This window comes from Podarcis filfolensis (genome assembly GCF_964270895.1).
Source record: "Podarcis filfolensis genome assembly, chromosome: 12".
NCBI lineage: Eukaryota > Metazoa > Chordata > Lepidosauria > Squamata > Lacertidae > Podarcis > Podarcis filfolensis.
In genome coordinates this window covers 28171908-28187219 of record NC_139614.1, presented here as the reverse complement: position 1 = coordinate 28187219, position 15312 = coordinate 28171908, and the positions used below count along the sequence as shown (strand labels likewise).

Below are 15312 nucleotides of genomic sequence, written 5' to 3'. Positions count from 1 at the left end.
CCATTCTCAAACTGATATACTATATGGTGTTGCATAATCCACTTTAGACATATCATTCAATCAAAAGGCAGATAACAAACATACAAACAAGATGGGAAAATAAACTGTCAGCAGCCGGGCTGTTTCCATATACCATTTCCTCAAGGCTGCTGAGGGTTCTGGGGACACACTCTCACTTCATGTAGAGGCCCGGCTGTAATAATAATAATAATTTATTACTTATACCCTGCCCATCTGGCCGGGTGTCCCCAACCACTCTGGGTGGCTCCCAACAGACTATAAAAAACACAATAAAACATCAAACATTAAAAACTTCCCTAAACAGGGCGGCCTTCAGATGTCTTCTAAGTCAGATAGTTGTTTATTTCCTTGACATCTAATGGGAAGGCGTTCCACAGGGCAGGCTCCACCACCGAGAAGGCCCTCTGCTTGGTTCCCTGTAACCTTACTTCTTGCAGTGAGGGAACCACCAGAAGGCCATCGGAGCTGGACCTCTGTGTCTGGGCTGAATGATGGGGGTGGAGGCGCTCCTTCAGGTAAAGCAACAAAGTGCTTTCGACATGGACTAGCTTCCCATAAAAATAATTCAACCTATAATTCCCTGCAATATACATTGTAATGGGGCCAGTGTGGAGCCTCAGTGAGTGAGGAAGGGCCATAGCTCAGTGGCAGAGCCTTGCATGTAAGCCGCAGGTTCAATCCCTGGTATGGCTTGGGAATATCCTCCATCAGAAACCCTGGAGAGCTACTGCCAGTCAGAGTATGCAATACTGAGCTAGATGGACCTTTGGTACACCCTATACCTTCCAAGAGGGACGTGGGTGGTGCTGTGGGTTAAACCACAGAGCCTAGGACTAAGGTTGGCGGTTCGAATCCCCGAAACGGGGGTGAGCTCCCATTGCTTGGTCCCTGCTCCTGCCAACCTAGCAGTTTGAAAGCATGTCAAAGTGCAAGTAGATAAATAGGTACCGCTCCGGCGGGAAGGTAAACAGCATTTCCGTGTGCTGCTCTGGTTCACCAGAAGCGCCTTAGTCAAGCTGGCCACATGACCCGGAAGCTGTACACCGGCTCCCTCGGCCAATAAAGTGAGATGAGCACCGCAACCCCAAAGTCGGTCACGACTGGATCTAATGGTCAGGGGTCCCTTTACCTTTACCTTATACCTTCCAAGCATGTCCAAAACACATTCTTTCCCTCAGAAGATGGTAGGTACTGTAGTTTGTCAAGGGCTGCTGGGAATTGTACCTCAGTGGGGGATAAAACTACAGGGCCTGGAATTCTTTGAAAGGGGAAAATGTCCTTCAGGTTTGCTTTAATAGCATGTACACAACCTTGTGTATAATGTATAAACAGATATGTTGACTTCCTGTATCCCTTTATCAACCTTGCCCTGCCTCTCTTCTCACACAGAAATACCACTGTACTTTTGCTCTGTCCAGCTGAATCTGGCACAACCACCAGAGTTGGCACTGCTTCACCAATGCAGTGTAAAATTTATTAAAGTGTGTGCATTTCTGAAACAGATAGATGAAGGAAGAGTTTTCTTCAGTTGCAAATCCACCTGGGGATCCTTTCCTCAGCAGCTCCTCAAAGGCAGAGGAAAGGGAAGCGCTCTGTGCATGCTCAGAGACTTAAAAAACTTATTATTTCACATATTCAAGGAATGACGTCCCTGGCCCTTAAAACTGGAGAAAGAAATGGCCCCACAGCTTTATATAGATTTGCAGACAGGCGTTGGCTGGAACTGCTGTAAGAATGAATCGCTTCCAAAGAGGAGAGAGAACAAGGCCGGGATTGAGAGGAGAGTTGAGCAGCACTTTGGAGGTTTTCCTGCGGTTCCTCGACGCACAAGCGGCCTTTGAGCAGCAGCAGCAGCTCCTGCCCTCCGCGCGCCCTCGCCTTGCCATAGGTGCGCTTGGGGCTGGGCGCAGCGAGGCCTCTCCCGGCCGCCCCGTCGGCTCTGGGGAGAGATACAACCGCAAGACCCGCCTCTCGGGGAAGTGACAGGCCTCGCCCCTTGGCTGTGCAAACGCAGCGCTCGTGCCATAAAACAGGGGAGCTGCAGCGCCGGCTTCGCAAACTCCGTCCGGCTGCGTAATTGCAAAGTGGGTTTAAAGCTCGTGCGCTTTTACGCTCAACTTTGAGCCACTTCGGGAAGGACTTCGCTGGTTGACATCGGGGCAGGAGGAGCATCGATGGCGCCCCCGGAGCTGTACCACAAAGAGTTCGCCAGTGCGGGCCACCGGGCTGGGCTGCAGATCTGGCGGATCGAGAAACTGGATCTGGTGCCGGTGCCCGAACCGCTGCACGGCAACTTCTACGTGGGCGACGCCTACTTGGTGCTGCACACGGTCAAGAGGAGCAACGCCACCTTCTACAATCTGCACTACTGGCTAGGTACGGGACAGCGGGGGTGGATGCAGGGCAGAAGGGAGGGGGCAAAATCAGACACCTCCTGGTCTAGCGGCACCTGCAGCTAGGCTTTAAGGGGCCACATGATGCGCTTTTGTTTTTGGCTGCTTCCCCCGCCGATCTGGAAAAGTTCCTGTGGATGAGCCAACCTCTTCTACTCAAGAGAGTTTGACACGCTCAGGAAGGTGCTTTTTCCATATCTATATTTTCTCACGTTTTGCTCAAGGGAGCTTGGGAAAGCGGCTCCTGGTGGAAATGCGCGGTGTTCCCATTTTATCCTCCCAACAACCCTGTCAGGTAGGTTAGGATGTGAGACTGTGGCTGGCCCAAGGTGAACTTCATGAGCTTCAAATCCCAAGTGGTGATTTGAATCCTGTTCTCCCAGGCCCTCGTCTGGTGCTCTAACCATTACACCATACTGTCTCTCCTTCTGTGTTGTCTCCTGAAACGCCCACTTTCCTTGTTGCTGCTACACATTATTAGGAAGCTGCTTGGTATCATTGGTGCAACTTGCTCAGTTATAGACTGACAGGCGTCCACTGCCCAGGGTTTCAGGCAGGAATCTTTACCAGCTTTTACCTGGGGATGCTGAGTTTTGAAACTGAGCCCCTTCGTGTGCAAAGCAGATGTGACAGTGTTTCTCTCAGCTGCCTGAGTTTGCTGTCAAAAAGTTTTGGCAGTGTTACCCAGCTGGTCCCATAATGTTTCTGCAGAATTCTGTTTCTCCTTCAGGGCACAGATTATAGGATTTAAAGTACTGGCGGGGAGATGTGTATGTGTGTGTCTTCTTTGATGTTGATTCCAGAAGATGAGTTGCAAAGGAGCTCAGCACCCGAGCTGTTTTGTAAGCAGCAGATATCTGTTGTAGGTGCTACAAAGAGGAATCTTATGGCACCGTTCAGTCTAGATTGTAAACTCCCTGCAGGCGGGGACCTGCCCTCTTGTGCCCTTTAAAGCTCTACACACACATGTGGCTTTGTAGAAAGAATGATATTATCAACATATTTATTGTGGGTTCCCACAATGTGGCTAAATCTGGTGCCTTCCAAGGTGACGTGTGCCGGAAACGTGGAACCAGATTTGCCTCCTACAATAAATGCAAAAGAGAATCTCTTGGTACAATGAATCTGTTAGCCTTCAAGGTGACATAAGAGTTTGTTTCTTTGCAGATATTAGGAACTTGCAGGTAATGTTAATCTTGGTCTTAGGGTCCAACCCATTTAGTGTCACCTTTTCCCTGCTTTGGTCCTGCTCCATATTTAAAGAAACAGTTATGAATTAATATTTCATAATAATTATAAAAAGTATTCCTGAGCATGTACAGAGCAAATGCCTTAAGTCCTGCATATCTGGAACTGAGGTTCAAGGCTTCCTTCTAGGAGAGATGGTAGGACTCCCATACTGTCCTGAATGACGTTGCCTCTCTTTTTAGAAATAGGTTTTTTAAATAAAATAAAATAATGTTTCTATCCCGCTCTTCCTCCAAGATGTTCGGGGTGGCATACATGTTTCTCCCTCCTTATCCTCACAACAACCCTATAAAGTCGGTTAGATTGAGAGAGAATGACTGGCCCAAATAATCTAGTGAGCTTCATGGCTAAGTAGGAGTTTGATTTAATGTTTGTACACTGTTTTTCCAACTGCAGTATTGAGCTCAAAGCAGCTCACAATCATGACAACGCACTAAAAAATAGTGGACAGCATTTCCATCAAGATCATCACATCAGAAATCGCAATAGCATATAAGTAACGCAAAAGCAAACAATGAAAGCAGAACAATAGAAAGCAGTAAAACAAAATAAACATTTATTTATTCCATTGATAGTCACGTTTCCTCCAAAGAGCTCTTTTCTAGATCACCTCATTCCATTGTGCCAGGTGGATGCTGCAAGGAGTAATGTGGGCATAAAATGTGGTAAACTCATTTTTCTGCAGAAAGAACCAGAGGCTATTGGCAAGTCGAGGGAGTTGGCAGTTTTGCTAATGAATTTTGCCACCCGCGGTGCTGTGTTGCGCTGTGTTTAGGTATCTCCTGTGGTTTGCAGAAGAGACTGTGTGCAGGGCCGATAAGAGTGGGGGGAGGGTAGAAGGAGGGCCCTTTGGCCTGGGTCTCAAGCTCAAATGTTGGGCCCCTCAGATTTAGACTCTTGTCAATTTTGGAGGCATTCGATAAGTTTCACAGCTTGTGCTAATGCACATAAGACCAAAATGCAACACACTTTGTCAGCTCAGAACTGCATAGTGAATCAACGAAGAGATGTGGTTTGGCAAAAGGCATTTTTTTGGGTTAGTTGATAATAGGTTTTGTCACATTAAAGAATCATAGAATTTGAAGGGACCCCAAGGGTCATCTAGTCCAACCCCTTGCAATGCAGGAATCTCAACCAAAGCATCCCTGACAGATGGCCATCCAACCTGAGTTTAAAATGTTCATCCATATTAATTAAAAAATATTTCTGTTCTGATGGCACAAGATTGGACTGTGATGGACATGCCATCTCAGATATGCTGATTATATAAACAAACCATTCATTATTTTTTTGGCAGGAGTGCTTTATTTTGTTTGCGTGTATCATCATTTTTTATTATCATGGCTAGGGGCCTAAAATAGTGAAAGTGGCCCAGGCCTCTCAGGAGAAGGTCTGGCAGTGTGTATATCTTTTTCTGCTTGGTTTTGTGCTCAACTCATATATCCCTTGATGAAAATTCTCTATCTACATCTGCCAATTTCCATTTTGACCTGAGGTTGCACCTGAGGTTTCACACACCCACCCACCCACCCACCCACCCACCCACACACACACACACATATGCGCACAGCTTCTGTTTGGTGCACAAAACAAAGTCCTGGACCTGAAGATACCTTCTTTGGCTGCATGTAACGGGAAATTATTAAAGGTTATATTTGTGATTAAAGATTATATTTTGAAGTTGTGAATTACCAGTACTTCTGAAGTACAGACAAGAGCATCAAATGGGGCTTTGATTTGGATTTGCATGGACTCAGCCGTGTGGAAATGCAGACATCAAGAGTGTTACGCAGCATTCAATTCAGTAGGACCCCAACTAGATAGAATTCAACTTGGACTCAGCCATGAAGCTCAGAGGACGACCCTGGAGCTGTCACTAGGCTTCAGCTTAACGTATCTCACAGGGCTCCTGTGACAAGAGGGTGAGGAAAATCAAGTAGAGCACCATGAGCTCCTTGGAAGAAAAGCGGGATATAAATGTAATAAATAAATAAATAGTAAAGGTAAATGGAACTCTGACCATTAGGTCCAGTCGTGGCCGACTCTGGGGTTGTGGCGCTCATCTCGCTTTACTGGCCGAGGGAGCCGGCGTACAGCTTCCAGGTCATGTAGCCAGCATGACTAAGCCGCTTCTGGCGAACCAGAGCAGCGCACGGAAACGCTGTTTACCTTCCTGCTGGAGAGGTACCTATTTATCTACTTGCACTTTGATGTGCTTTTGAACTGCTAGGTTGGCAGGAGCAGGGATCGAGCAATGGGAGCTCACCCCGTCGCTGGGATTTGAACCGCCGACCTTCTGATCGGCAAGTCCTAGGCTCTGTGGTTTAACCCACAGCGCCACCTGCGTCCCTATTAAATAAATAGACATATGTCAAAACTGCACTCTTTGGAACCTGGTCAGTGTATGTGGAGGACATCATTGCTTCTCCCATGCTGGCCTCAGCAAACCGGATTACCCAAAGTTCCTTAGGAGGAACTCATGGCATCTAAAATAATTTAACTGTATTGTACAGGCAGGCATTTAATCTGTAATGGTTTGCCCTTCTTTGCTATTTTTGCTCCTCTAAATATTCTTATTTTAGGAAAATACTTTAGGAAAAATACTTTAGGAAATCGAGAATATTATTAAGAATATTCCTGTTTGGTTTTAGGAAAGGAGTGCAGTCAGGATGAAAGTACTGCAGCAGCCATCTTTACGGTTCAGATGGATGATTATCTTGGAGGAAAGCCTGTTCAGCATCGGGAAATCCAGGGATATGAGTCTACGCAATTCGTTGGATATTTCAAAGGCGGCATAAAGTATAAGGTACGTAATAGTGTGATTGCGTGATGTTTCTACAATAATTGGAACCTTTGAAAAGGGAACTAAAAAGAAGTTACAGTTCCGACTTGGTGTTAAAGCAGAGCTTGAAGCAAACAATAGTCTCCAAGTGGTTTACAAAGATACGATACAAAAAAATCATAATCATTTAAGACTGTAAAATCACACATCAATTAAAATGCATGCTGGAATTTTTTTTTTAAAAAGTCTTCAATAAGTGCTAGAAGTTCAATAGGGCAACCCAATGTAGAGTGTATTGGAATAATCAAGTCTATGTCCCACCAGTCGGTTTAATCCGGCCCCTGTGGCAGTTTATTTCCTGGGGTAAAATCCTAAATAAAAAGCTTAAAAGGTCAACAACTTTGGTTGGCCCTTTGGTTGGCCCTCACAGCCCTTCACTTCATCAAATCTGGCCCTCTTTGAAAAAAGTTTGGACACCACTAAGGTTACTTATGTATAGATCCTCTTGGCCCAACTATCCCTGTCAAAAAATGGCTGCTGTTGATGATGTATCAGCTATAGCTGGTAAAAGGCACTGAGGCCACCTGATCTTTCAGTGACAAAGATGGATCCAGGTACAGCCTCAAACTTCAAACTTGTCCTTTCCAAGGAAGTACAAGCCCATTGAGAAGAAGCAACTGGTCTATCTCCCTGACCATCTTCTCAGGTTTCAAACTCAGTTTTCCGTGTTAGTGCAAATCCGGTTGGGTGTGCTGTATGATCTGCTTATGTATATGTGTACTAGGTCCTTATATACTCCATCATGGAAACCAACTAACCCTAAATTGCTTCACTTTATTTAGGCAGGTGGTGTTGCCTCGGGCTTTAATCACGTGGTCACCAATGACCTCAGCGCAAGAAGACTTCTGCATATCAAAGGCCGGAGAGTGATTCGAGCCACCGAAGTCCCTCTTAGCTGGGACAGTTTCAACAAAGGAGACTGCTTCATTGTTGATCTTGGAACGGTAAGTGGTCAAGGAATGAAGTTTTCCAAAGCAACAAAATCTCCTACAAAAACTGCCATATAATTAAGTCTGAGCCCCAAACCAAGATCTTCTCTATACATTACAAACACTTCCTCTGCAATATTAGACTCAAAATAACTTGTGTCGCAAGCACTGGTGGTTTGCTGCTGACCACATGCCTTGAAGCATTTAAGCAGATAAAAGACCAACAGGAAATAATATTTTCTAGAATTTGTGATGCTCTAAAATGGCCCCAGCAAAGCTTGGTTAAAAAGGAATAAAGGTAAAGAGACCCCTGTCCATTAGGTCCAGTCGTGACCGACTTTGGGGTTGCGGCGCTCATCTTGCTTTATTGGCCGAGGGAGCCGGCATACAGCTTCCGGGTCATGTGGCCAGCATGACTAAGCCGCTTCTGGCGAACCAGAGCAGTGCACGGAAATGCCGTTTACCTTTCCGCCAGAGCAGTACCTATTTATCTACTTGCACTTTGATGTGCTTTCGAACTGCTAGGTTGGCAGGAGCAGGGACCGAGCAACAGGAGCTCACCCCGTCGTGGGGATTCGAACCGCCGACCTTCCGATCGGCAAGTCTAGGCTCTGTGGTTTAACCCACAGCACCACCTGCGTCCCTTTAAAAAGGAATACCTTCATCTTAATGTAGTTCTGATTCAAAGACAGAAACAATCATATGTAAGAGGCATTGAAAAAAACCAGGATTTCTCAAGATTGGAATCAGATTTGCTATTTCCCTTCATCTTGTTTACTCCCCTTGTGTGGTCAAAAGATTAAATTTGACTTAGGGCAGTGGCATGAGACCTGGTTAAGGATGTAGTATTCATTATCAGGTGGTCAATATGGGACTCAGGCTGGATGTTCACGATTTAACATTACAAAGAACTGAGAATAAGCAGCCCATTGTGAAAGGTTGGAGAGAATGCAGAAGGAAGATGCTGTGAGCTAAAAGCAGGGATGGGGAAACCTATGGCTTTCCTGTTGTTGTTGAACTCCAAATCCCATCATCTCTAACCATGCTGGCTGGGGCTGATGGAAGAGGGAGTCCAGTAATTTCTGGAGGGCTACAGATCCCCCACACCCGATCTAGAGTTTTGAAGGAAAGACTTGCTTTTCTCTGAATAAGAATACTGTAGAATAAACATATTTATGTCCATAATTACAGTTGGGTCACTTCAGAATGTTGCTTTTGTGTGTGTTGAAAGGTCATTTAGCTCTGTTGTACTGTTGTCCTTCTGAGGAATTTAGGGATCGCAGTGATACAATTTATTAGACAGTGTGGCAGATTATTTTGAGCGTGTGGTGAGGAAACACACAACAACCTTCAAATCTTGTTGATTTACTTTTGTAACCAGATAAGGTCTATGGATTGCAAACACAGCTTCCATGGAGCCATGGTGTTTGCCCATGCAGTATATTTCCATATGTTATTTGCATTTTTATTTATTTAAAAAAATGCTTTGAGCTTTGTTTTCTGTTTCTTGACTAAGCCAAGAGATGTTGAGATTTTCTCATTTCATATCCCTACATGGTTGTGCATCTGGTTGGCATTTACTGTACATGAAGCAAGAACTGGAAATTCAGGTGCCTTACTAAACAATTAATCTGATTAATTTGGCAAGCCTTCCATAGCAAATGCACACTAGCGTTGCTAAATGAGAATATTCTGCTACGTTCGCATAACCGTTTGTACTGGCCACCAATAAACATTGCACAACTAAGATAATGAAAATGCAGAATACTTCGTAAAATCAGCAATGAGATGCTATTAGCTGCAGCCGAAAGAACATTTCTCTAGAAGGCAATATGTGCTTTGAAAAAACTTGGACCTGCAATAAAATGCTGCAGAGTAAAAGTGCTTCCTGTCAGGGTTCCAGCCAGCTCTTCCAGGAAACTCCATTTTACCCTCCTCACATATTCCAGTTGCCCTTCAGCAGTGAATCTGCAATCTGTGCCTACTGAATGCAGTCAGTTTGCATTGGGTCTTCCCCAGCTTAGAGATTTAAAAATAACTTTCTTTGTACTTCTCGGGGTCTCCTCAACCCTACTCATACTTCCCTCTTATGCGTGGGTGATTCCATTTTGGCTACATAAGAATCCACACGTACAGAATGAGTTCACTGTTAATGTACAGAATTGTGCAATGAACACTTTGAAACATCCCAATTGCTGTTTCTTCTTTTTGTTTCCTTAATAACCCCATGTCCTTTTATTTAGTTTATGTGTGTGTGAGGGAAAAAAAGAGAGGTTTTCATTATCAGTTCAGAGGTTGTGCTGGTGACACGTGTTCGTCTGTCTAAATATTGTTCTGGGGTGCCTTTCAACACTCAAAAATGATGTTAATCGGCTAATTAGATTTCTCACTTGACTGCATTGCCACTACCTCATTTCCAGGCCAGTAAGGATTTCTTACTGTGTGAATAATGACACACATAAACACAAGGGTTAAACAGATCATGTAACTGGGAACAGTCATCCAGACCACAAAAGGAAAAAAGGATAAAATTCAGTTTTATTAAATGATAAAACAAGGCCCCAGTACGATAAATATGCCACAAGGCTGCAACCACAGCAGGGGATAAAAACGACTGAATAATGACTGAACGCCCTACCATGAGTTGTCAGGGAGATAAAGAATTACAGTGGTACCTCGAGTTACATACACTTCAGGTTACATACGCTTCAGGTTACAGACTCCGCTAACCCAGAAATGGTACCTTGGGTTAAGAACTTTGCTTCAGGATGAGAACAGAAATTGTGCTCTGGCAGCGCGGCAGCAGCAGGAGGCTCCATTAGCTAAAGTGGTGCTTCAGGTTAAGAACAGTTTCAGGTTAAGAACGGACCTCCAGAATGAATTAAGTACTTAACCCAAGGTACCACTGTACACAACTTTTAGAGAACAGCTAAAGGCTGTTCAGGGAAGTTTTTAATGTCTGACATTTTATTATTTATTATATTTTGCCGGAAGCCGCCCAGAGTGGCTGGGGAAACCCAGCCAGATGGGCAGGGTATAAATAATAACAACTACTTCTTCTTCTTCTTATCATTATCATTATCATTATCATTATCATTATTATCATTATAATATTTTATATACACCCCTCATGCTATGTAGCTAGCGAGGCATCTACTCCCCTCCACGCTTGTGCCCTGAACTGGACCACTGATGCAACAGCATGACCACACCTCTTCCCAAACTCAAATTCCCTCACCTGACGGGGCTCATGCAAGTAGCCGGCATCTTCCGCCTTTGCACCTGGCGCAAAGGGCCCCTCCTTGACCTTGGAGACATTGGACTGAGGAGATCTAATGGCCCAACTCTCTCAGGGACCGGCTCTTTCGCCTCTTCCTGCCCTCCCTGCAACTCTTCCTCTGTCTCTGACAGCCCTGACTTTCCCTCTTCCCCAAGCCCTGACTCCTGCCTTGTGCACAAATCACTGGCCCCATGATCCTCCACCCCCCTTGCCTCCTCAGAGTCCTGCCTGTCTTTGATAACAACAGCAGTCCTCACCCCTTTCAGCTGAGCTGCATGTTTATGTGCCCAATGCCTGATGATGCAGGATGTGGCTTGGCGAAAACCGACTTGTCGGTCAAATAGGGAGGTGATTTGCATTAGATGTTGCTGCCTAGGAGTCTGGAATGTTTATCTACTCTTGCTTTTCTGAAAGTTTCGAAACCTTTCACAGCTGGGACTCTGAAAGGCTTTCAGATACTCGGCTTTTATTAAAATTGTAAAGAGTTGTGTCAGACCTCACCAACTGGGACCCATTCACAGCAGGCAGGGGAATTAATAGCTGTCTTGACTTCAGGCACATGCCAAGTGCTTTTACAGTGGTTCCTCGGGTTAAGAATGTAATTCGTTCAGGAGGTCCATTCTTAACCTGAAACTGTTCTTAACCTGAGGTACCACTTTAGCTAATGGGGCCTCCCGCTGCCACCACATGATTTCTGTTCTCATCCCGAAGCAAAGTTCTTAACCTGAGGTACTATTTCTGGGTTAGTGGAGTCTTAACCTGAAGCGTCTGTAAACCGAGGTACCACTGTAGTAGCATTTTTGGAATATGAATCAGAATTCAAAATTGTGAATTGTGAATAGTGAAGCTGTTTGGTCTAGAAAGGATGTGTGGGCTGTTTCATTTAGTACTCCTTTCACTGGTAAGTAGAAAACGCTGTATTCTTGGGTGTGTGCTTAGAATGGATTCATTATATGCCAAAACGCCTGTGGACTGAGGAACAAGACGTTTATTAATGGAGATAAATTTTAGGCAAACTAGGAACTGTAGTTCTTTTAGAGTCCTCTTATTCCACCTTTCTGTTTTTCTGCTTTCAGGCTACCAAAATCTGTTCATTCCATGCGATTCTGTCGTGAAATTATTTGCAGCTTGTCTTTGAATTAAGGCTTCTGCTTCCATACAAGCTTATTTGGATGAGTTTGTGGGATTTATTTATTCAGTCAGCTTGTTAGCTGTCCTTTAGCATAATCTCCCAGGGCGGTGAACAATTAAAAGAATGAAATGAAACAATCAAAATGCAGCAATCAAAGCCACAGTGACAGCAATTAAGAAGAGCCAGCTGTGAACTGTGAAACAATAATTAAGAAAGCAGAAATGACTGGCTAAACCAATGGCTGGGATGCCAGGGCAAATCAAAGAAGCCTTCATCTTTGGCAGCCAAGGGATCACTAGGCAGGGCTGGCATCAAGGGCTGACATGAGTTGCCTTCACACCAAGTACTTACAAAGCACTGTGATGCCACTTGAAGCAGTCATAGCTTCCCCCAGTAATTCTGGGAGCTGTAATTCATTAAGGGTTCCGAAAGCTGTTAGGAGACCCCTATTCTCCACATGGAGCTACAATTCCCAGATTGGTTCCACAGTCAAACCCTCTTCATAAGGAACTCTGGGAACCTATAGCAACCAGCATATAGTGTCAAATAACCATTCTTGCTAGACCTTAATAGAAACAGTTATGAATCATTCTGCCATATAGACGCAACTGATCTGTATACTAACTGTAGACACAGTTGTAGCTTTGTGATGCCACAACGAATAAACCATGGTTTATTGTGTAAGGAATGAACTTAGGTAAGGCTTGTGGTTATTGCTTTCCCCTCTCATGGGTTATGGTGTTGGCTTGTTTCCATAAACTGTAGTTAAGATCAACCACAGATTAGGGTGTGGACATGATCCTAAACTCCTCACAGGCATCCTAGAAAAACAGAGGAACAAAGTGGGGAGCAGGTAACTCTAGGCTTGCCTTAGACGTGTTCCCATAACAATAAACCAAAATTTACTTAGCATCCAGGTGCAGTTTTTAACAAATCTGCTTTTATAGTTCCAACATAAAACTGGTTTTCTCCCCTTGAAGATGATTGTGATTGTGGGGAGAGTATTCAAGGTGAGAGCGTGGAACTGGATCCAGCAATGGGGTAAGTTGATCCTTTGCCACCAACAAATAATCTGCAGCCGCGTTGCAACAGAGAATTTGGAATTGTAATGATGCTGGAACGTTGCAAGCTATCCATGTGAAGCTTTCCCCTGAATAATTCTGCTGACTGATGAGATCTCTTGTTTTGTTCTAGGAGATCTACCAGTGGTGTGGCTCTACATGCAATAAATTTGAGCGCCTGAAAGCTACGCAGGTTGCTGTGGGCATTCGGGACAATGAACGGAACGGAAGAGCCCAGTTGATTGCTGTGGATGAAGGAAGTGAGCCAAAAGAACTCCTAAAGGTATTGTATATTTACTTGGTGGCGAAACCGCCTCCCGCCCCCCACCCCCCACTCCATTAGCTGTGTTGTTTATCTGGCCAGTCACCCTGCCTCAAGCTATGGCTTGAGATACCATGAAGTAGACAGAACAGGGCTTGCCTATTGCATACATAGGGAACCAGAGTTCAGTGATGGACCACATGCACTGACGGACCACATGGAGTGCGTGCTGAAGATACCAGGTTCAGTCTTTGGCATCTCCAGGAAAGAGCCTGAAACCTTGGAGTGCCATTGCCAGCAAACATGGCAGCTCACCACTTGTGGCCTGGACACAGGTCACATTATGAGCTATTAACCTAGATGGTAATAAATGGTTAATGAATGATATTTTTAAGTTGCATTCTCCCTTGGTTTCTAATGGAAAATAAGTTAGCAATTACTTATAGTAGTGCTAGAACCCTTATTAATTATTTTTGGAGTCGGTAGGCTTCACAACTGTTTGGAACGTTAATATTGGTTTGGGTTAGAGTTCCTCTCACATCCGCATGGGGAAACCAATGGAGTGTGCATGAGAGCACCGTTGCTGATATTTGCGTCTCTGCTTTGTCGTGCCGATTGTGGCTTGAGCAACTGAGTATGACAGATGTTGTGCCTTGAGGCATGTTGGCCATGCATGATTCATTGATGCCTGGGCTGGTGAGGGGGGAGGAAGAAGGCCATAGTTGAGCACGGCCTGTAATTTTTGCTGAAGGAAGAAAGGCCCGTTGCCATTTTCGAAGCCGGTTTCTTTTAGCTCCGCTTCCTACCATTTAACTGGTGCCGGTGCTAAAACAACGTGGCAGAGGAGCAGTGCATCATGAGAGCCTTGCTGGATCTAGCCCAACGTTCTGTTCTCGCAGTGGCCAACCAGATGCTTTTGGGAATCCTGCAAGCAGGATCTGTGTGCAGCAACACTTGCTCCACTTGCGATTCCATGCAACAGGCATTCAGAGGCTTGTTGCTTCTGCTTTTTTACAGTTGAGGTAGTACAAGTTCCCTCTAGTGTGAATCAGGCTTTCCACATGAACAGCTGATGATATGAGGGCCTGGTTGATGTGGGAGGATTGGAGATCATCTGCAGGGAGACATGGAGGGGTGTGCATTCTTCTAGCACCACCACTGCCTTAATATATGAGCCAGGGTATTAGAATCATAGAACTGTAGAGTTGGAAGAGACCCTGAGGATCATATAAGTCCAACCCTCTGCAATGCAGGACTATGCAGCTGTCCCATACAGGGATTGAACCTGCAACCTTGGTGTTATCAACATCATGCTCTAACCAACTCAGTGGCGTAGGAAGGGGGGTGCGGTGGGTGCAGGCCACCCCGGGTGTCATCACTGAGGGGATGACAAAATGGCAAAAATATGTGTTTTTACAATAAATTTTTAAAAATTGGGCTCACGACACTTTTTTTTTTAATAACTCCTGCACCCACCGCACGCCCCTTCCTATGCCACTGGTAGCTAGGTGAGGCGGGGGGCACTGGGTGCCACACCATGGGGCCTGCAGCGTGCCTGAGCCACACGTCACTCCTGAGGGGGAGGTGGTGGGCGGACTGCCTGCAAGCTCCGCACTGCTTTTTCGAGCAGCGTGGGGCTTGCGTCTGCCCACCACCTCAGCAACCCTACAGCTGGGGGGGGGGCTGCGGAGAGGCTCCATACAGCGCCCCCTACCATGGCTTGCCCCGCCCCCATTGGCAACTCACTTCACTCCTGGCTGCAGGATATGCGCACCGCACCGGGCACCCGAGCGGCTAGCTACGCCACTGAACCAACTGAGCTATCCAGGCTCCATTAGTTCCTAGGTGGGGAACCTCAGGCCCAGGGGTTCATGCAGTCCTCCATGCGTCTCTCTCTCTTTCTGACCCTTGACACTCTCCTCAGGCCACACCCCAGTTCCCAACCACACCTTTTCTCCCCAGGCCACACCTCTCAGCAGCCTTGCTTCACACCCTCCTCAAGGGCCTTTGCCCAGCTGGGATGTGACCTTGATGCCTGGTAATGATTCTTGCTTGCCTGGGTGCCAGATGTGTGGAAACTAGCCTATAAGAGTAAAATCTGCATTTGTTGATCTGTCCACTTTTGCCTCTGGGTCTCCTCCCCA

At 45.6% G+C, this 15312-nt stretch overlaps 1 protein-coding gene across 1 annotated transcript in view; it reads left to right on the top strand.

The window, feature by feature from the left end:
• Positions 1-1437: 1437 nt before the first annotated feature.
• The window catches only part of SCIN (scinderin), a 49169-nt gene continuing 35294 nt past the window's right edge, over positions 1438-15312 (top strand). Inside the window, exons 1-4 of the mRNA XM_083578616.1 lie at positions 1438-2397; positions 6314-6468; positions 7287-7448; positions 13040-13189. Coding sequence (XP_083434742.1) covers positions 2196-2397; positions 6314-6468; positions 7287-7448; positions 13040-13189 — 669 coding nt within the window. The 5' untranslated portion in view covers positions 1438-2195. The remainder of the gene's footprint in view (positions 2398-6313; positions 6469-7286; positions 7449-13039; positions 13190-15312) is intronic.